Source organism: Bos javanicus, chromosome 14, assembly GCF_032452875.1.
Source record: "Bos javanicus breed banteng chromosome 14, ARS-OSU_banteng_1.0, whole genome shotgun sequence".
Lineage (NCBI taxonomy): Eukaryota > Metazoa > Chordata > Mammalia > Artiodactyla > Bovidae > Bos > Bos javanicus.
In genome coordinates, this window is record NC_083881.1 from 15,569,176 (window position 1) to 15,590,313 (window position 21,138).

Here is a 21,138-nt window from a genome sequence, read left to right on the forward strand (position 1 = left end):
GGAGAATAACTTACCCAAATTCACGCAGCTAGTAAATGAGAGAGCAGGGAATTGAACTGAGGCAGTCTGGCTCCACAGTTCTTTCTGCTTCCTGCCTATCCTTACAGAGTTTAAAGCTTAGTTTGTATAATTCCGTTTCCATGAATTGTCTATGTAATGCAAATCTATAGAGACAGATGGAGACTAGTGGTTTCCTGGGGCTAGGAGTGGGAAAGGAGGTTGACTGCAAATGGCCATGAGGGACCTTGTTGGGGTGATGGAAATATTCTAAAACTGGATTGCGGTGGTATTTGCATAACTCTGAATTTACTGAAAAATTGTTAACTTACACACCTAAAATGTGTGAACTTTATGGTATACAAATTATGTCTCAATAAAGCTGCTTTAAAACAATGAGATCTAATGCTGATCTGCTCTAAGGGGCTATTATTATTGCCTCATCATGTGCTTGTTAATACATAATTTGACATACAGTAGAAAATATGGCAACATCTTCTTGTTAAAGCCGTATGCTTTTAAAATCAGTGGGGAGAGGGTTGTGATTGCACTTAGTGGGTGCTTCAAGAGAGCTGGGACATTTGAAAAAGAGGTTGTTTTCATGACTCTGGTCATGGCTGTGGGGGTGACATGGATTGGTTAAGGTGTACGGGGATGGTTTTCCAGAGAACGAAGCAGGTAGGTGTTTTCTAGGATAAGAAACCATATGGATGACAGACAGAGGTGGGAGGAGTAACATGATGTTCTTAGGACTTTGCCTGTTGACCCCAGGGGTTCCTGCCCAGAACTTTGGCCACAGGACTGGGCATTCCCTGGCTCCCCTGTAGATTAGGAGAGAACTTGAGAGATGTGGAAATTTCCCAGTCCATTATTCAGCTTCGTGGGGCCTGGGATTTCCAGAGTCATGAGTGGGCATTCAGGTGGACCATGGGCTTCAGAATATGGCCCTTTTGCTGCTTGTTGAGTCCTTTTGCCATTTCTTTGCTTGAGAACCTATGATTACTTTGTCCTGGATCAGATCCAACCTACTCTTCTCAGAATGTAAGGCCCTCTCCCCCAACTCTGCCCCCATCATGGTTCATTTCAAATAGGTTAGTCTCCATCCTGTAGGAGGTCGCCTCCTGTTGTAAAACATGTAAGTACAACCCCTCCCTGCTACGCTTCTTCTTATCTGGCCTCATTTAATTGTCTGGCAGGTTTTCAGGGTTGACCAGGGAAAAGATGCTCTTCTCCTTTTACCAATGAAGCAGCAAAAACTTAAAATAATTAACTGATGGGCTGTCTTAAACATACAGAATAAGACTTAAAGCAATCTTATCCCTACTGGTACAAAGTACATTATAATATATTGGGGTTGGTCAAAAAGTTCATTCAGGATTTTATGTTACAGCTTATGGAAAAACCCAAATGAACATTTTGGCCAGCCCTATATAGATATAATATGCATATTATATATATAAAGTGTTAGTTGCTCAGTCATGTCCCGCTGTTTGTGACCCCATGGACTGTAGTCTGCCAGGCTCCTCTGTCTATGGGGTTTTTCCAGGCAAGAAAACTGGAGTGGGTTACCATTCCCTTCTCCAGGGGATCTTCCTGACCCAGGGATCGAACCCAGGTCTCCCGCATTGCAGGCAGATTCTTTACCTTCTGAGCCACCAGGGAAGCCATACACATACACGTGTGTGTGTGTGTGTGTGTGTGTGTGTGTGTACATATATGTTAAACAATAAGTCCTATGAGGCAGAGACCATTACTTTATTTTGTCAAGCTATATATGTACATAACATATATGTACACACATGTGTGTGTGTGTACATATATGTTAAACAATAGGCTCCATGAGGCAGAGACCATTACTTTATTTTGTCAAGCTACTAGTACCTGGTTGAGAGCACCGTGGGAAGCTCAAGCCTGTGGTTTAATTTTCTGTGTTAAGAGAGTGGGTAAGGATAACCAGAGAAGAGGCAGACTCTTGGAGCGTGTAAACTGAATCACTCCTTTCTCCTGCTAATGGATGCATGTTTGCTCTGCGCCATCAGAGAGGGCTAAGATGTCCTGTGACAAAAGCAGTCCGTGAAATATGGCTCATCGGAAGGCGGTGTTTAAAAGCTCTTAATTCCTCACACTTGACCACAGTCTTTGTTTTCACGGGAGCCCTGGTGACCATGTAATACTTGAGGCACCTCTATAGCTGGCTCATTTGGAAGATCGGCCTTGACTTGAGTGAGAGTAAATACAGCTGTTGGGTCAGATATTAATTATAAATTTGAATGAGTTGTTTATAAATCTCAGAGTGTAAAGCTAACTTTTCCATGGTTTGCAGTTGGTGCCAACTCTTCAAGAAATATGCTTTGAAGTGGGTTTTTGTTTTTGTTTAGTGTGTATGTCTGTGTGTGTGTTTTGACCAGAATGTTTTCCTGCTCTACTGGAAAATATCAGGCCTCATTTTGAAGCTTGGCTCTAAGGGACTGTTGCCCAGGTTTTCCTGGGGACCACTTCTAGCACCTTCCAAGAGCCTTTTGTTTCGCAGCTGCCTTGCTTAGGCTCAAAGGTCATTTATTTCTTTTTTTTTTCCTCCTCCATTTTGAACTTTGTATTTAAATCCTTCTCATCTTCTTCCCTTTTTAGTCCTTTTTCTTTTTCTCATCTTCTTCCTTCCCAACTTTGAATTATTAGGGATGATCTATAAGGACTGTATTCATATGGGAACTACTTGGACATTAACATCAGGCTGTAAACTCTGTTGTACGTGTTCTTGTGAGTGAGCCTGGGGCTGGCTTGCTTGTCCTGGTTGTTCACAGCCCTGGGATGCAGTGGTGATTACTTTGTTGAATGACATCTTGGACCATGATTCTAGGAACCAGTAGATCACAAAGTGCTCAAGGCATCTCCCAGTGCTCAAGAGAATGGGAAGAATTCAAGAGAACTCTAGGAAAGTAAATGAGATAGTAACCCCTCCTTGGTCTCAGCTTTTAGGAATTCAGGAGATGCTGTTGAGATAGCATTCTAATGTTGAAAAAATAGTATGTTGGTTTCACTATAGTCATGATTTACGGGGGAAAGTCACATAGCTGGGATGAACATGGGATTGTAAGTCATGCTGGGCTACTAGTCTCAGCTGTGGTAGGAACTGGTGATCTCAGTTTTCCCATCTCTAAGATGAATTGTTTAACGTAGATCTCTTCAGGATCCCTTCTACCAATTCATGTAGCTATATTGTTTTCCTGCTCTAAAGTATCTTTCAGCCATACCACTTATATATATATTTTTTAAATGCTTTTCCTTTTAGGTAGAAACACCTGTCTTTTCCTTCTTTGTGAAGTTTTACTTGTTAATAATTTTATACCATCAGGTGAAATGGAGTAGGAAGAATGGTTAGCATTTGTTGATTAGTACTGCATGAGCCATACCTTATTGGGGTACAGTGCAGTAGGAGAAAGTCTTTAAAAAGTAGGTCCACACACAGTGGGGGATGGAGAGGGTGGGATGAATTGAGAGAGTAGCTTTGAAACATATACATTACCGTATGCAAAACAGGTAGCTAATGGGATGTTGCTATATAACACAGGGAACCCAACCTGGTACGCTGTGACAGCCTAGAGGGGTGGGATGGGGTAGGGGGCGGGAGGGAAGTTCAAGAGGGAGGGGAAACACACACACATACATATAAAGATACACACACACACACACACACACATACCTATGACTGATTCATGTTGTTGTATGGCAGAGACCAGCACAACATTGTAAAGAAATTATACTCCAATTAAAAAAAAAGAGTCCACTAAGCCAATGGTTGTCTGTATCCAGTCAGGGTTTCCCTCTTGGAGGGTGACTTTCTGTCCCTGGCAGGGATTCCGGCCCTTTTGCTGTCACGCATGTGCTGGTGTGAGACAGTCCTCATGCTTTTGTTATCTGTTTGCATTTTAGGACAACAGTCGTAGCAGCAGCTGCCTTCTTGGACGCCTTCCAGAAAGTGGCTGACATGGCCACCAACACACGTGGTAAGCAGATGGAGGGATGGCTTTCTGCATGTGGGCTCTTACCCTTGGCAGCTTCACACGAAGATAGAGCTCAAGTTATCAGAGCTTGGCTGACTCATATTTAAAAATATATGTATTTTTAACTCTGGGGGATTCTGCATAGTAGATGCTGCAAATCGTTCTCCAGATAATAAAGCGCATGAGAAGAAGGAAAAATAAACCAAAGGAACCAGTGTTTGTGCCTGAGATGGCTTGATGTGCTTGTCATCACTTTTAACGACGTGCTGGTTGCAGAGTCCTGAGCTGTGTGTTGGTTGCAATTTGCTTTTCCCTCCTCATACGTGTCGTCTTAAGATTTTCCTCATTCCCTTGTGGAATGAGAAGCAGTGAGGATGATGGGTTAGACCATTTTTTCCTGGGTTCCCATAAAATGAGGAAACCATTATAAGTAGCTTCCTACCGTGTTGTATGTGTGTCCCACGTTTGACTTCAAAGCCCTCAAGGTATAGACTGACTGGTGCGTGTCTGAACTTTCCCAAAACATAGCACTTCACACACAGTAGATGTTTAAAGTGTGTTTATTAAATCAGTGAACAGAGGGAATTCTTTTGAAAATTTGTATTGGTTTCAGTGACTATTGAATCATGGAAAAGAATATTTATAACCTGTGAAAGGTCTGTAGAGAAGCAAGTAAATCTTTCTCTACCCAGCACCATCGTTAGAAGTATGACATTACCCATAACCTAGAGACCCCTGTTCAAAGAGGGGTGCTTCCCATTTCATTCTGAGACAGAGAATCTCTTCTGCTGCTTTTTTTTTGCCTTCTTTCTGGGTCTCCTTGTACACTAACAGCTACAGGTCTGTTCTTGTTATCATCGTGGTAACGTTGGAAAATATGGGTGTCGGGAGCCAGTGTTGGGTGGATTTGCTCCCAACAGTTAACCTATGAAGCCCACAATGGGTATGTACCTCTAGCGGACTTCAGTACATCCTTATTTATCATAGGTGCTTAATTAAATATTGAGATAAATTTGCAATGAGGACTCTTCTCATTCAAGATGCTTGAAAACTACTGATATTTCAGGCACTATCTTGGGACCACAACAATCAGCATGTTCTGCATCCTGGAGGGGCTTGGAATGCTACCTGCAAATCAAGAATCTCAGTGTAGAAATAACATGTTTGGTGTGGTAGTAGTGGTAGGACAGAGTGCTCAGGGAATATGGAAAAGTGAGCAATTAGCTCAGCTCAGGGAGTCAAAGTTCTCCCAGGAGAGGTAATGTTTCTCCTCATTTCCAAGATGCCAGTGGAGTTTTCAAAGGTTCCCTGGGAGAATGTGTTGGAGACCCAGAGGGTTGGTTTGTCAGCTTGACCAGGGTCTTAACCAGTATCTTTTTAAGAACCTTAAAAAAACTTTCTACATACCAATGTGTGTTTGTTATGAAATCTTTAGAATATACAAGTATAAAGAGGAATGTGATATTCAGGCCAGTGTTCACTGCTGTTAGTGCTATTGGGTCTGTTTTATCATATTTTCTTTGCAGCAGCATTTGGGACTGGACTCACCAGTCATGAGGATGTCTTTCTACAATGACCATCACAGTGTGTCTTTCTTAAAGAGTTGCTCTATTATTTTATAAGAACCTAAGTATCTGGTGCTGCATTTTTGAGGCTCTGTGATTCATAAGTTTAAGTTTTAGTGTTTAATTACTCAGTGGAACCTAGAGGATGGAATAAAAGGTATTCTCTGATTGTCCATAATTTCCTGCAACAGGAACCTGGGTTTTTGCAGAAGTTGCTGCTGAGAAGGGTTCTTGGTGGGAAACTGAAGGGCCTGCAAATTCTCATGGTTGAAGGGAGGAAAAACCATTGTTTGTGGGAAAAGAAACCGGACTAACCTCTCTGTGGTGCTGGTGGAGGTAAAGGAGTTTGGAAGCGATGTCTTTGACAGGACACGAATAATGTTGTAGTGAACAAGATCCCTACTTGGATCTATTTTTAAACCATCTGATTTCAGGTCATTTTTTAGCGATACCACAGTACTTGACATCTCGAGATGTCTAGAATCTATATGCATTTGAAAGAAATAACTTTCTATTAAATGTAGGAGTGTGAGAACTCACATGACCGAAAAAATGTGTGGTTGACACAAAGAAAGGTGTATTTTATGGCAATAAGAGAGAAACTTGAAGGCACATCTGATGTTCAATTAAATGTCAAATTAGTTTTATTAAGTTAATTTTTTACTTAACAATTGCTTAACAAGTGCAAAATGCAGAACATGCGCCTTAGTTTAAAAAAGTTATGTAACAAAGTATATAAAGTCTACCCTCCGAGTACCCTCTGCAGAGATGGGGTTTAGTGACATTTATAGACTTTTTTTGCATTCTTAAACATATATAGCAGGAAAAATTAATCATAGAACAACATGTAAATTGATATATAGAATAAAATATATTTTAAGATCTTTTTCAAAAGGTGGCCCATGAGAAGCATTGTTCCCATGCTTTTAGTTCCCAGTATATTATAATTATCTTTCTATGTCAGCGCCTAGAGAATCTACCTCATTCTTTCTAGCCACCAAATGGAATTTCTTGTGTGGGTATAGCACAGTTTAATCATTCTTTTTTTTGGGGATATTTAGATTATCTCCACTTATTCACTGTTACACACTACACTGCAGTTAATACCCATGTGTACATGCTTCTAGAGATCTATGGGTAATCTCTTTTTAACGGTTGTATGCATCTCCAGGGAAATGAAGAATCTGTTAAAAAATGCGTCAAGCTGTTTTGGTCAGCAGCGAATATATTTTGGCTCACAGTCATTACAGGCTGCAGCTCTAATACAGTTTGCAGTTTGATATCTACACACTCTGGAAAGTCCAGTCTCTTGCTTAGTTCGTTTATTTTTGGATGCACTGGGTCTTTGTTGCTGCATGCGGGCTATCTCTAGTTGCGGTGCTCGGGATTCTCATTCCAGTGGCTTCTCTTGTTACAGAATGTGGGCTGTAGGGGGCACAGACTCAGTAGGGGTTTCATTGCCCTGTGGTATGTGGGATTGTCCCAGACCAGGGATCGAACCCATGTCCCCTACATTGGCAGGCAGATTCTTAACCACTCGACCGCCAGAGAAGCCTGCTTAGTGCCTGTAGATGTAATGTTTTTCGAGCCCTTGTTTTAAGTAAGAGAAGGGAGTAACAGTTATTCTTATGTGTGTCTCTTTTGGACAGGCATCCAGAATCTCAAACTAGCGGGTCTCTGGTTTCCAAAATATTAGCATTCCATATTGTTTCCCAGAGGAAATGGCTCTGAAAGGTTTTTTGTCCTTTTTAGCAAATATTTTGTACTGGCTGTGAAAATAATTTATTTAGAAAAATCTTTTAAATGCTAGTCATTATGACAGCAAAGTCAATCTAGTCCTGTAACTACTGTTAAGTAGTTATGAATGTGGAAATAAATTCGAGCTGTTTTGTTTATTTTTTTTTAAGAGTATAAGCTGCTACTGTAATGTGTGTGTTTAGGTTAATAATTAAACTATAATGGAATTTAAGAGTTAACACCGTAATACATACAGTTCAGTATTTTGTTGATCTTTGCATTCTGGAATGAATATACAGCTTGTGCTCAGTATGAAAGTACACCTGTTTGCGTGTTACTGGCCACAAAGAATTAGTGTCTTGGCATTTGGTGTACAAAGAATGCCTGACTTTGTGAAGCAGGGTCTCCATTTTCCTCGTGGCCGTGATGGACGAGCACATGGGCTGTCATGGGAGTGGTTTGAACTGACTGGGGCACAGTTGTCTGAGTTACTTAAGAGAAAGCACAGAGGTGCGGGGAGGCTTCGCAGTCCTTGGTGGTCGGTCTGGGGAGCAGTGTTCCTCCACCCGTAAGCGTGCAGCCCGGTGCCCGCCAGGCCTTACCCCCCTTTCACTGCAAGGCAGGGGCACGTTGCGATGAGATGCTCCGTCTTAGTCAGCACTGGCCTTCGTGGCCGCTGCATCATTTGCTGGTGTCAGCAAGGGCCTTTGGAGAGCATACTGCTGTGTGACTCTCATTTCTGGCTGCCTCTGTCTGCTTCTGTAATCGCTTTATAGCTTTGAACAGCCATCTCTGGGATGTTGAGATGACGATGCACCAGACCCAAAGTGAGGAGTTTAAGATTCTAAGAAGGAAGGAAATGGATCCCGGCCGACTAGATGGTCTCCAATCACCTTTGTAGAATACGTAACACAGGCCAGGCTCTGTCCCACGTGCTTTACATGCAGTGAGTCTTTTTATTCTCAGAACAGCTCTCTGAGATCAGTGCTTATGATCTTCATTCTAGATGATGAAGTCTGGGTGAAGAGAGCTTATCTAAACCAACCAAGGTCATATAGCTTGGAAGTGGGGAGACTGGAGCCTGGCCCAGAGTCTGGATTTTAACAACTAAATTATGATGCTTTATGTAAGAAGCTGCTGGGTTTAGTATAAACTTAAGTTTGCTTTTTTTTTTTTTTTTTTGGCTGCATGGCTTGTGGGAATCTTAGTTTCCTGACCAGGGCTCGAACCCACACCCTTGGCAGTGAAAGTGTGGAGTCCTAACCTGTGGATCATCAACAAAGTCCCTTAAGTTTGCTTTTAAATTTATTAATCCTGATTGCATTGAAAAGAAACCAATCTACGTAGCACCTTGAAGTGACGACTAGGTCAGAGGTTGGATGCTGTGTTTGTCTTCTGCTTGGCCAGCTCTGTAACCCTGAGTAATTTTGTTTCACTTCTTCAGGCTTTGATTTCCCCATTTGTAAAAGGGGTTTTCCCAGGATCTAGTAGAGCCTTAGATAGTTGCAAGTAATCTTTTTTTGGCTCTAATACTCTATAATTTAAAATCTCTCTTTGGCCCTATTAAATCTTAAAATACAAATTAAGTTGGACAGTCTAAATTTTCTTTTTCTGTATTATCTTTACAGTTTCTGATTTTTGCTTGGGAGACAAAGGAAGCAGGGGCAAGCGGAGGATAAAGAGTGAGCAGGTTAGGTGAGAAATATGTTTAGAAGAGACCCTCAGGGTGTGCGTGAGGAGGGCAGATGGAAGCTGGAGCTTTCAGGACACCCAGTGAAGTCCAGACAGTCGAGGTGGACTTTAATCAGTGAGCCCGGATTGCTGACGTTCTGTGAACTGATGAAGACAGTCTCCAGGACTCAAACTGAATAGAGCAGTGTTGTTCATAAAAATACGTGATGTTTTTTAGTATGTGCTTAGTCACTCAGTCGTCTCTCACTCTTTGTGACCCATGGGCTGTAGCCCGCCAGGCTCCTCTGTCCGTGGGATTTCCCAGGCAAGAATACTAGAGTGGGTTGCCATTCCCTTCTCCACGAGATCTTCCCAACCCAGGGATCAAACCGGTGCCTCCTGCCTTGCAGGCGGATTATTTACCATCTGAGTCACCAGGGAAGCCCTTACTTTAGAGTTTGATAAATGATATGCTTTCCTTACGTCACTGATGGATCTTAATTACTTGGGAAGCTTGTTTTAAACTACAGATTTTGAAGGATACGTGTACATGTCTGGCTCAGTTGTTTGGCTGTCCACCTGAAACTATCACAAAGTTGTTAATCAGCTATACTCCAATGTAAAATAAAAAGTTTAAAAAAAAGTAGATTTCAGAGTCCTGCCTTATACCTGTGGTTCTTGATGAATTGAGTGGAGCTTAGATTTTTTAAAGGCTTCCCAGAAGAATAAGGCCTCTCGCCATCTTGCTGTCACCCACCTGCCCAGTGACATCTCTGCCCACGGCCGGCAGTTCCACCCACAAAAAAATGCCCTTGGCTCCCTGAATCCCTTTAAACTGTTGATCCCTTTCTTCTTGCACTTGTGCATTCCAGACCCAGGGTGCCCTTCCCAGCCCACCCCCTCTCCACCCCCTTTAGATGCTTGAGGATCTTTGGGTTATCTTCCTAGAGCCAGTTTAAGAGTCAGGTTACCTGTGAAACGCTTGCCCTCACCACCCCCTTCCTCCGTCCCCAGAGTAAATGGGGTCTCACTCCCCTGCCTCCTTGTGTGGTCACCATCTTCCCCGCTAGACTCAGCCACCTCCAGGGCAGGGCCTGGGTCCTGCTGCTCTCTGAGGAACTCAGGTACCCAAGTGCTAATAAGTATCTGGCATTTAGGAAGGTGCAGACCACATTGCACGCAGTCCTTGGTGGATCTGGGTGAGGAAGGCTGTCATCTCTGGAGGCAGGAGCCTGGTAACATGGGGTCTTTGGCCAGATTCCACTTGGGAGTTCAGAATTCAGATCTTGGGACCCCTCTCGGTGGTTGAGTCTCTGGATTATGTGACTTCATAATTCACTGTTGCCCAAGAGGGCCCAGCACATCTGTGATGGGGGTTACAGGAAGTGGGCGGGTGGATGGATGGCAGCTGTCTGCTCTTGGCTGGAGTTGGAAAAGAAGGGGAAATCTTCCTTTTTGGGAAGGAGGTGCCAGCAAGCTATTTCCAAGAGGCAGCCATACTTGGTTTCGTTTGCCCACAAGTTTTATTTTAACGAGGTTGTTTAACTGAGACTTCATTGACCCTTAACTTCTGGATTGACTTCAGTGTTTCAGACCTGAACTCTCTTTCATGTAATTAAGGCAGGATTTCTACCTAGGAAGCTGCTCAGCCACAAACTGAAAAAATAACAATAAAAAAGGTCATTGTGCTTGTGCCTGCTCAGTCTTGTCCAGCTCTTTGCAACCCCATGTACTGTACTCCACTAGGTTCCTCTATCCAGGGGATTTTCCAGGCAAGAATGCTGTAGTGAGTTGCCATTTCCTTCTCCAGGGGATCGTCCTTCCCGACCAAGCGATCAAACCTGCATCTCCTGTGTCTCCCGCATTGCAGGAGGATTCTTTACCTGCTGAGCCAACGGGGAAGCCCCAAAATAGGTCATAAAAAAACTTTTTCACAGGCCTGGAGCTGCACATTCTTTGAAGATGACCTTAAAGAAACCTGGACAGTTTCAATTCACTTAATTAAAAAGAAAAAGGCATAAAACTGCAATCTACTGATCTCTAGATCTGGCTGTTGATCGCTAAAATGGTTTTATACTCAGATAGGCCAGTTCAGGTTCCTTAATCATTTTTGGTTATTGTCCTTAACTATTCTTAAAAGAGGAGAGCCCTTATGAGTATTTAAGGAAACAGCTCTGTTGTAATTTTTTTTAAAAGCCAAGTTTATGGTTTTGAAACATTCAAGGATAGTGTATTCATTTTTCTGATGATCTTATTCCAGTTGAGGCTTTAGAAGTATTGGGGAGCAAAAGGAACCTTGCAGAAAGCATGAGGAGCCTCAAAGTATTACGGAAAACTGGCTGGTGTGAATTTTACTCAGACTCTGGATATGGTTCTCACAGGGCCACCTTGACAACCCTACACAGGCTCTAAGTAAAATTAATGCCAAGCTCTAATATTCTGGAACCTTGGCACATTATAGATGCCCAGGAAGCTGCTGCTGATTTGTTAAATAAAAACTGATAAAGTGAAGTACTTTGTATCTTGCTTACAGAGTGGATGGACCAGCAGCTCTATTCTCTGACATTTTAGAACATGAATCTGAGCAGATGGTATTGACAGTGACCTAGAAACTCTACTGCCTTTCATTTTCGCAGTTTTGAATTTGACCTCTTGATTTTGATTCACATGAATTATTCCGAGGAAGCCTGAAGCCAATTTTGCTCTGCTGGTAGTTACATTTTGAAATTCTCATTGCTGTTTTCTAGGTGGGTGTGGGGTGTAAGAACAAAGCTATGAAAAATAAGAATATTTGTAGTTGATTAAAGTGGGAAATTGGCAAGACCAAGACAATTTCTTGTTTGTCTCTTTTTAATTGTGTTGCTTTATGCCAGAACTTGACGTGTCCTGCGTGCGCTGTGGTGAGTGACCCCAATGTGGTCCTGGCCTCCTGGAGCTTTTAGGCTGGGCCAGGGCCGTTCTCTGTGATAGAATTTTCTATGGTGATGACAGTGTTACACATTTTCACTGTCTAGTATGATAACCAGCAGCCACCTGAGGTCATCAAGTACTTGAAACATGGTTAGTATAATTGAAGAACTGAATGTCTGATTTTTAAATTTTAATTTTAAATATCCGCATATACCTAGTAGCTACCACATAACACAGCATGGATGTAAGGGGTATAACAATGGCTACAAAGAAAGGCTTATTTTGCTTTTAACAGTAAATGTACTAGTTTATGAGTCACCTGATTTATTCTGTTTTATATCTGCTATATTGAGAGTTTACTAGGTACCTGGTAAAGAATGCAAAGAGGTTCTGTTTCTGAGGCATTGGGTCAGTGGGTGGTAGAGGGATTTAGACAGGCATGTAAGCAATAATAATTCCCAACAGTGAGTGCTTCCCACTTGTTTTTATAGCATGTCTGTTTCATCTGTTTCATGGATTCACGATGGATAAGATATCGTTCCAAAGGGGCAGGGGGTAATTGGTTCTTAAGAAGGGAAGGCGGTCTTACCCTTTTTATATATCAGGTACAGATATGCATACAATACATATGCAAACATACACACATCTGTGAAATTAACATTTTATGAGGAAGGGAGCTGATTAGGAGGAATGTGTCCAAAAAGGCTCTTTATGGGAGCAGAAAAAAGGGACAAGCTTGACAAAACTATTTTGTGATGAAGTCTAAGCTTTTAAGACATTAGGTCAGCCTTTTTGCTTGTTGCCTCCTTCCAAGGGCATTTAAGTAATTTTCATGAACTTGAGGAAGGTGATTGCTGTTGGTATATCTCCTTTATTTGAAATAACTTGGCAAAATGAATCCATATTAACAGACTCTGTAGACTCATCAAAAAGTTACCTAGTGTTGAATAATAAGTGGATTCAGAGGCAGCCAAGACTGAGCGTCCACCTCACTGTTATGTATTCACTCTTTGTTCTTAACCGTGATGCAGAGAACAATTTTAATGCTGGGTTGTATCAAACAGTCTTTTATTAATTGGGCTTTATAGCTGTAATCCTTTTAGTGAGGATGTGTGCGTTTGTGTCTGTCTATACACATAGTATCTGTACAACCAATATCTATAACATATAACAACCTGTGTATATAACATATATATATATACACACACACACACACATAGGTGTGTGTGTGTATGTTGTTAGTTGAAAGAATTAAAGCATTAGATTGGTCTTAGCAGTTTCTTGCCTAAAATGACAGAGACACAAATTCTGTGTTCCAGGACGACTGGTTTCTATGCAGGGCTCATCCTTGATATGCTTACGACTTTGCTGAGGGCTCGGGGTGCGGGGGTGGGGTGGGGTGGGGGGACCAAAACCTGGAATAGCTTTAGTGTAGCCTCATTAACAGAGCTTCCCTGGTGGCTCGCCTGCCAATGAAGGAGATGCAAGAGATGTGGGTTTGATCGCTGGGTTGGGAAGTTCCCCTGGAGAAGGAAATGGCAACCCACTCCAGTATTCTTGCCTGGGAATTCCCTTGGACAGAGGAGCCTGAAGGGCTACAGTTCATAGGGTCGCAAAAGAGTTTGACACGACTGAGCGACTAAACAATGAGACTGAGCAGCCTCATTAATTTCCTTAAAGCCCCCAAGCCACTCCAGATTTGAGTATGTATATGTACGTCTATGTTTATACTGAATACCTATGAGTTTCAATCATATGAAGTGTGAAAAAACTTTTGTAGATTATTGCTGTTTCTAATAATAACCTAGCTAAAACTGTATGCCTATTATGTAAATACAGTTTCAAGGAGCTATCATTGACCTAGTAAGTGGTGACATAAAAAGGTTTAATGCCTTTTAGAATGAGTTGATAAATGTACATTTTGCTTTGAGTTTCATTATTTTGGTGTTTTATTACTCTGATAGTGATTTAGTCACTAAGTCATATCCAACTCTTGCAACCCCATGGACTGCAGCCTGCCAGGCTTCTCTGTCCACAGGATTCTCCAGGCAAGAATACTGGAGTGGGTTTCCATTTCCTTCTCCAAGTGATATTTCCCACCCAGGAATCTAACCTAGGTCTCCTGCATTGCAGGCAAGTCTACTTTGATAGACCTTGAGTATTTTAACTGTTTAGCACAATACCTTTAATCCTGCATATTCTGTTTAGGATAAAACAATTTTTTTTTTTAATGGCACTATGAATATCAAGTTTGTCTTAACCATTTTCCATTTTCTTAAAGTTATTTTTTGGTTTGTTTTATATGATAGACTTGGTGTTGAGTCTAGCACAGTAAGGTGGCATGTGTATTTTAAACATTTTTTTCTTTTACAGATCACACTATAGGTAAGGACTAGAAATAACAAAGGAACCCACATATTTACTAAGTATTTTTATTTAATAAATTTCTAAAAGAAAATTTTATTTTCTGTCCCCCCTTATTTTTTGGGTCGAAGGAGTTGGGAGATGGGGACTTTATGTATCTGATGGGCCAATTTGTGTATTTCACGAAGTTTGGAATAGTGAACTGACATCACTGCTGCTGAAATGAAAATCCCTCCTCTCCGTCCTCACTGATCTTGACGTTAAAACTGATCCCTGACAGCAGCACTGGTCTCCACTCTACAAGTGGTTATTATTGTTGATCTTTGGTTGGGTAGCAACAGTTGCCAGAGATGGGCTCTTTCCTTGTGGTTCCTTGTGTCCCGCCTAGGTGGGATTTGACTTTTCACTGCGTCTTCTCAAAATGACACTCAAACAGTTATTGTGTGCTCACCAGAAGGGCACTAACCTGACTCCCACGTTGTCCGGGGCAGGATGTCCCCAGAATCCTAAAATCCTCTATCAGGGAGAGCTCGGGATGGAAGAATCCCACACCCATGGCCGAGTGTCCGTTTAAGGCTAATCCTCCCACTAACCAAGAGAAGCATTTGCTCCGCCTGAAGTCAGTAGTGTTTCCTCTTTTCCCTGGCGATGCTTGAATTATGATGTGTACTGTGCCGTTTAACCCCAGCAGCCCTAATAATCGCTGGTGAATTACACGGCGGCAGTCAGGAGGAAGGTCCGAGCGTGCTGGGGATGTGTGTTTTTATGGGTGACTGAGTTGGTCTGTGCGCAGGGCTGTTTGTGTCGTTAGGCAGTTTGCATAATGAAGTGGTTTACTCAGCAGCTCCATCCTTCCAGCTGCTTGCAGGGCCGTCTGCCTGGGGCAGTGGGGACTCTCCCACCCTTCTCCCCACCCTAGCTCTTTCCCTTTGCTTTTCATTTTGGCTTAAAATAACTAATGCCCCTTCACCCCATCCTGCTAACCACACACACAGTCATGTTTGGTAAAACATAAATTACCATTCATGAAAAAGTGCAGTTATTTCAATTCATACACATGAGGCATTTTTTGTTTTTTTAAACAATGCTTGTGGAAGATTGTTTGCCATAGAGTTGTGAACTTGGTTTGTTCTGCCTGTTGTAAAAATAACCATTTGGAGTGTAAATGTGCATTGGAAGACCCTTGCACTTGTCAAACTAGTGTTTTTCTAGGCTGAGTCTATTTTGCCTGATTGTGTAGCTGCCTCCCCTCTGCTCTGATAAAGCCCCAGCCTGAAAACATGCACGAAATGTGAAAGCTGCTATGAACTAAAATTTTCACCTTAGCTGTTTTCGTGTGCTTTGCAGGAGGAAAGATCTGGTGTTGGAAAATAGCTCAGAGAAAGAATATTCAAAAGGTCTTCTGTCACTAGGAATCTGGCAGTGAATTCTCCTGGTACATCTTAAAGAAATTTGATTTTTATACACTACTTTTGGAAACATATCTGTGGCCTGACATGGCAGTTACCTGGGGTCTGTTGCCTTGTTTAACATAAGGCTTTGGTCTTTTATTTTTAGAAGGTGGAGAGGTCTGTTCTAGACCATATAGTATCTAGTGCAACCTTTTCGTTTTCACAGGGCAGGCTGTGAGCTGAAGTAATTTGCCTGAGGCTGCTCGGCTCACGGAGGGACAGTGGGATTCTCACTCTAGAGCAGCGCCTTCTGTCCCATGTTTTCCCTGAAAGCCTCCTGGCCCACTTGTTAATTTCGCCTGTTGAGACCATTCAAGTAGGAAAGATCATGAGCTATGGGAAAAAGCTCTGTCCTGGGCTCTCAGTTGGTTATCATTAGTCAAGATTTTTGTTGGCTTCTTTATGTGGAATCCTTGGTCATCTGGTTTTCCAAAGCAGTTTTCCACTTCCATTGCAGTTCTTTTTCTATTAAAGATGATTTTGTTTTCCTTTAAACTCGTATGTGTGTGTAAGTGTGTGACAGCCTGTTTTCTTGTGTTTTAATAATTTGTTATGTTTGACAGAAGCATATTTATCTGTAATAATAGCTCGGCTTCTTTCATCTACATTGTCTTAGTTTTGTGACTGTATCTTTCTATGTGCACGTGCGCACCTACACGCGTACACACACATACAGTCCACACACAGACACACACACACGCACACACGGAGTGTTTTTCGATTCCCAAATGTTTAAAATCACCATGGGACGTCTTATGTCTAGTGAAAAGATACTGCTTTGGAAATCTGCAGCATTTCCTGCTGTGAGCGCCAGGGCCCAGGGACCCCGGTTACCATGGAAACCAATATGGAGCCGCTGGGTGGTGCTTGCCTTCAGAGCTGCATTTGAGTGCATCTCACCGTCAGCCGCAATGCTGCTTCTTCCCCACTCCCCACCACCTTTGAAATTAGGGGAGGGGGAAAGCTGAGTGATTACAAATAAAAAAGAAAATACTGTTTTAGCTAAGGCAGAATGAGATCTTTAAAATGTACCCTTTTAATGTGATCTATAGTGGGGCAGTACCGTTCCCTGAATATGGCCAAAGGTACCTGATGAAATACAAAGAGACTGTGGAGGAGATAGTGAAAGGGAGACCTTCTTCCTGTGTTGCTGACCTGCAGGCTTCTCTCTGGGGCGTGTAAGGCTGACTCGGCTTTATTCCCACTGACTCTGGTTGAGCCCATTTAGTTTGTCCAGGGGGCTTGACGGCAGACAAAAGCTCTTCAGCTCTTGGCATGTGCCTGCTTCATCCTCCTCTCTCTCAGAACCCGCCTGGAGAACCAGATCCGAGCGCCTGGAGAGCTCGTCCGAATTTTCACCCCTCGATTTGCCATTTAAGCACGTGAGAGCCATCTGTGCTTGTTGAAAGGGGATGCTGATTACGAGAGAGTAGTACTTCATTCGGATAATATGATTTAAAGCAAGATGTGTCGCTTATACTGGAACCGGAGGACATAATGAGCCATGTAAACACACCCCCTGACCTCCCAGGGGTGGTGGCGGTCCTGCCAGTCAGCGGCCACAGGTGGGCTTACAGCATGTCTGTGCAGGAGACACAGCGATCCCCGGCGCCAGGCTCCCACTGCCTGTCAACCAACTCCTGTTTCCAGAGATTGAAGGATAATAAAATTGCCTCCAACCTTGTTAGGTGGATGCCTTTGTGCTCTGGTGTTTGTTATTCCAAATGTGTTTGTATAAAGCAAATATCAGGAGTGCGTTCTGTTTAGAAACAGTGAAGTACCTTGGAGTCTTTGACTATTGCAGGCGGCTGAGATCTTAGTCCAGCCTTGACCTTGAGGGTCTTCTGAGGGCCCTCTATCTGTTGAGGCTCTCCACTAGCCCTTCAGCTGCTCAGTGTCATTGAAGAAGGTAGTAAGAACCTCATTCTGCAAACAGGGGAAACCGGCTGGTGACTTGAAGTGCCTTGGTTAAAATGCCACACAATTCTGCAGCAGCAGGGCCTGGTGTGTGTGTATCCCCTCCTTGGGACCCATCAATCCACCTTCTTTCCATCTCCGAGATCAGTTGTATTTTGGAATCACTTGGGAATTTAGAATCTCAATCTATCACTGTAGACATTTTGGGCTGTGTAAATTTTTGTTGTGTGGGGCTGACTTGTGCGTTGAAGGCTGTTCAGCAACATCACTGCATCTCAGCCCTTCAGTTATTAAAGTCAAAAATATGTAGCCATTCCTGAATATCCTCTGGGGTGCAAAATGACCCTGGTGGAGAACCACTGAGCAAGACCGCTTAGGTTGTGTTCTTTGACAGCTTAATGGACCTGTGGTTCTGCTTTTTCTTAAGGCAGTCACGGACAGCTTGGTTCATTTAAGCTAGGCTTTTAATTATTTATAACTCAGTTAGGATTTTAGAAATTTGATGGTCCATGCATGGTTTCATCTGGGAAATGACCACCATGCTGAGTTGTGCATAAAACTTTGTGACCAGTCCACATCTTACTAGAGTTGGACTGTGAAGAAAGCTGAGCACCAAAGAATTGATGCTTTTGAACTGTGGTGTTGGAGAAGATTCTTGAGAGTCCCTTGGACTGTAAGGTAGTCCAACCAGTCCATCCTAAAGGAGATCAGTCCTGGGTGTTCATTGGAAGGACTGATGCTCTGCGAAGAGTTGACTCACTGGAAAAGACCCTGATGCTGGGAGGGATCGGGGGCAGGAGGAGAAGGGGACGACAGAGGATGAGATGGCTGGATGGCATTACTGACTTGATGGGCATGAGTTTGAACTCCGGGAGTTGGTGATGGACAGGGAGGCCTGGCTTGCTGCAGTTCATGGGGTCGCAAAGAATCGGACATGACTGAGCAACTGGAAAATCCCATGAATAGAGGAGCCTGATACAAGTCCATGGGGTCACAGAAGAATCAGACGTGACTTAGGGACTACACAACAACATGGTTATTACTAAATAAAACTTTGTTGAATGAATGAAATGAGCTTTTATTCTAACTTTGATTTGTCTTTGTATATTTCTTCAATGGCTCTTTAATGGGAAAAGTAGGAAAAGTTATCTTTAAGGAAATTCATTTAAGGGGTTTCTTCTCTACTGATATTGCCATAGAAATGCCTCTAAAACCAAAGGTAATTGGTAGTTTATCTGCTCGTCTTGGTTATTTTTCAGTTTACATTTTGGGCTATAATGGGGGACTGGTCCTGTACCTGGTGGTGTGCTTGTCTGGTGCTCTTGGGAACAAAGAGGTGTTGAGTCTTTCAAATACACGTAATGATGTCATGTCTTAGGATGCTAAAGTTTTGGATTCCTCTTTCCTACACGGAGGAGAAAGTAAATGTAACCGTCCTTTCAGAAATCAACATTTTTACCCCGATTTTGTCCTTGAAGAATGGCTGCCTTGTTGTTAATCCTTTTCTTTATGCTCACAAGTCACAAAATCTTGTTTTTCTTTGTTGCTCTATAATTTATAAAATTGTATTGCAGTTGGCTTGGGTAGAATTTACTTAAGCATAGTTGAGCCTCTAGATTTTCTTTCTGGCATAGACAAAAGCGTCATTAATTATGAATATGAATCCTTTTGCAGAATGACAAGATTGAACGTTTCCTCATGCCAGTATCCCAGCTGTCTCATTTTGATGCTCAAACAAAGACTTTTTAGAGATTGTTTTTAATAGCCATCGTATCAGATACTAAAAAAAAAAAAAAAGCTGAAAAGAATGCAAAATAGCTTACAGTTCATTTGTCTAGGAAAAAAAAACAAACATAATGAAAGGTTTTGGTTTTATTGTGGCTGTTTCTACCCTTGTGACTGCATTTGAGGTCTCAAAATTTTGGCCATGGCTGCAAACCAAAAGATCATTTCCATTCTCTAAGTGTTCTGCCGTTGGCAGGTGCAAAATTTCATTTGTTGGGATGATCAGTGCTTGAGAAACCCAAAGCTTTGGTCACATTGTGGCCCGCCTTCCAAGGAGCTGAAGCTCACTCTTGGTTTGGTCATGGAGGTGTTGGGGTTGGAGGTGATGGGATTGCTATCGGGTGGGCACCAAGTGCTGAGCCCTCACTGTGTGGCTTCGCTGACTCACTGTAGTCACAGGGCAGCTTCTATTCCTACCACTGCAGGAGGTGAGCTGGGGTCTGATTCCCGAGCCTTCAGGCTTTTCTCCACCATGTTCCATTGCTTCAGTCCTGAGTGTGTCTGTCTAGCCATTGGTTGACCATCTCACTGAGACAGTTTCTGATGTCCTCACTTGCTTCCTTCTACATCACAGGGGCCAAGACTGGCCATGCCAGCCTACTCTCTGGTATATTCTTAGCCTGCAAGAATTGAGGCTGCAGGGAAAATCTATCATGTAGTAGGGCTGAGCCCAGCGTGAGGGAGGCTGCTCTTGGCTGCTGATGGCCTCTGACGGTGATGGACACACGTTGATAAATGGCTTCCCCATCCTGCTTTCATTCCACATGAAAACGACCACAAAAATCATTGCAGCGTGAAATGGAGAAGACAGTAAATTATCCTGGTGCGTATGCTGCCCTGTCGTTAGAGTTAAGAAATTGCATAGCACGCTGGCAAAGAACCTTCGATTTGAATTAAATCACAGGCTGCTTTTTTTTTTGCCACATGGCCTTTGGCAAGTTGTTTAACCTCTGTGTACCTTGGTTGTCTCATCTGTAAATTGGCTTGATAAGGGCACTTATGCAGGGTTGTGGGGAAGAGTCTTTGAGACTGTGTGTAAAGGGCAGAGTTCAATGCCTGGTCCACAGTCGCCTTCGGATGCTGCTGTTATAAATAAGGAGAGCTCCTATGTATCAGTGGCTTCCCTGGTGACTCAGACAGTCAAGAACCCACCTACAATGTGGGAGACTGGGATTTGATCCCTCGGTTAGGGAAGATCCCCTGGAGAAGGAGATGGCAGCCCTTCAGTATTTCAGTATTCTTGAAATACTTCAGCATTCTTGCCTGGAAAATTCCATAGGCAGACGAGCCTGGCGAGCTACAGTTCATGGGGACACAAAGGGTTGGACACAACTGAGAGCCTGACAGTTGGACTTGTGCCTGTGTATCAGGACACATGACTGTGCCAGGCACTGTGCTGAGTGCTTGGTGTAGATTGTATGAATTAATCTTTATGGAGAGTTGTTCTTAGATAGGCGGTGTTGATTTTAAACAGTGGTCAGATTGCCTGTCATTGAAACAGTATGAAATATATGCAGGATGTGTACATTTTCATTGTGGATATTTTAAATAACATACACCCCAACAGTGCGACAACTGGGAATGGTGCAGAAGAGTCCCTTTCAGGCCTGAAACAGCTTTTCCAATGTAACCATGTGCAGGAGCCTTGGGGCCGGCTCTTCTCTCTACTGAGAGAGGGTTGGTGATGCCACGTGGAAGGTTAGTTACTTGAGTATATCATTTGTTTTATTTATTTATTTT

At 42.8% G+C, this 21,138-nt stretch overlaps 1 protein-coding gene across 11 annotated transcripts in view; it reads left to right on the forward strand.

The window, feature by feature from the left end:
• MTSS1 (MTSS I-BAR domain containing 1) overlaps positions 1-21,138 on the forward strand; it is a 160,849-nt gene that overhangs the window by 24,638 nt on the left and 115,073 nt on the right. For all 11 annotated transcript variants that reach the window (XM_061438646.1, XM_061438641.1, XM_061438636.1 and 8 more), the window contains exon 3: positions 3,928-4,001. In XM_061438646.1, coding sequence (XP_061294630.1) covers positions 3,928-4,001 — 74 coding nt within the window. The remainder of the gene's footprint in view (positions 1-3,927; positions 4,002-21,138) is intronic.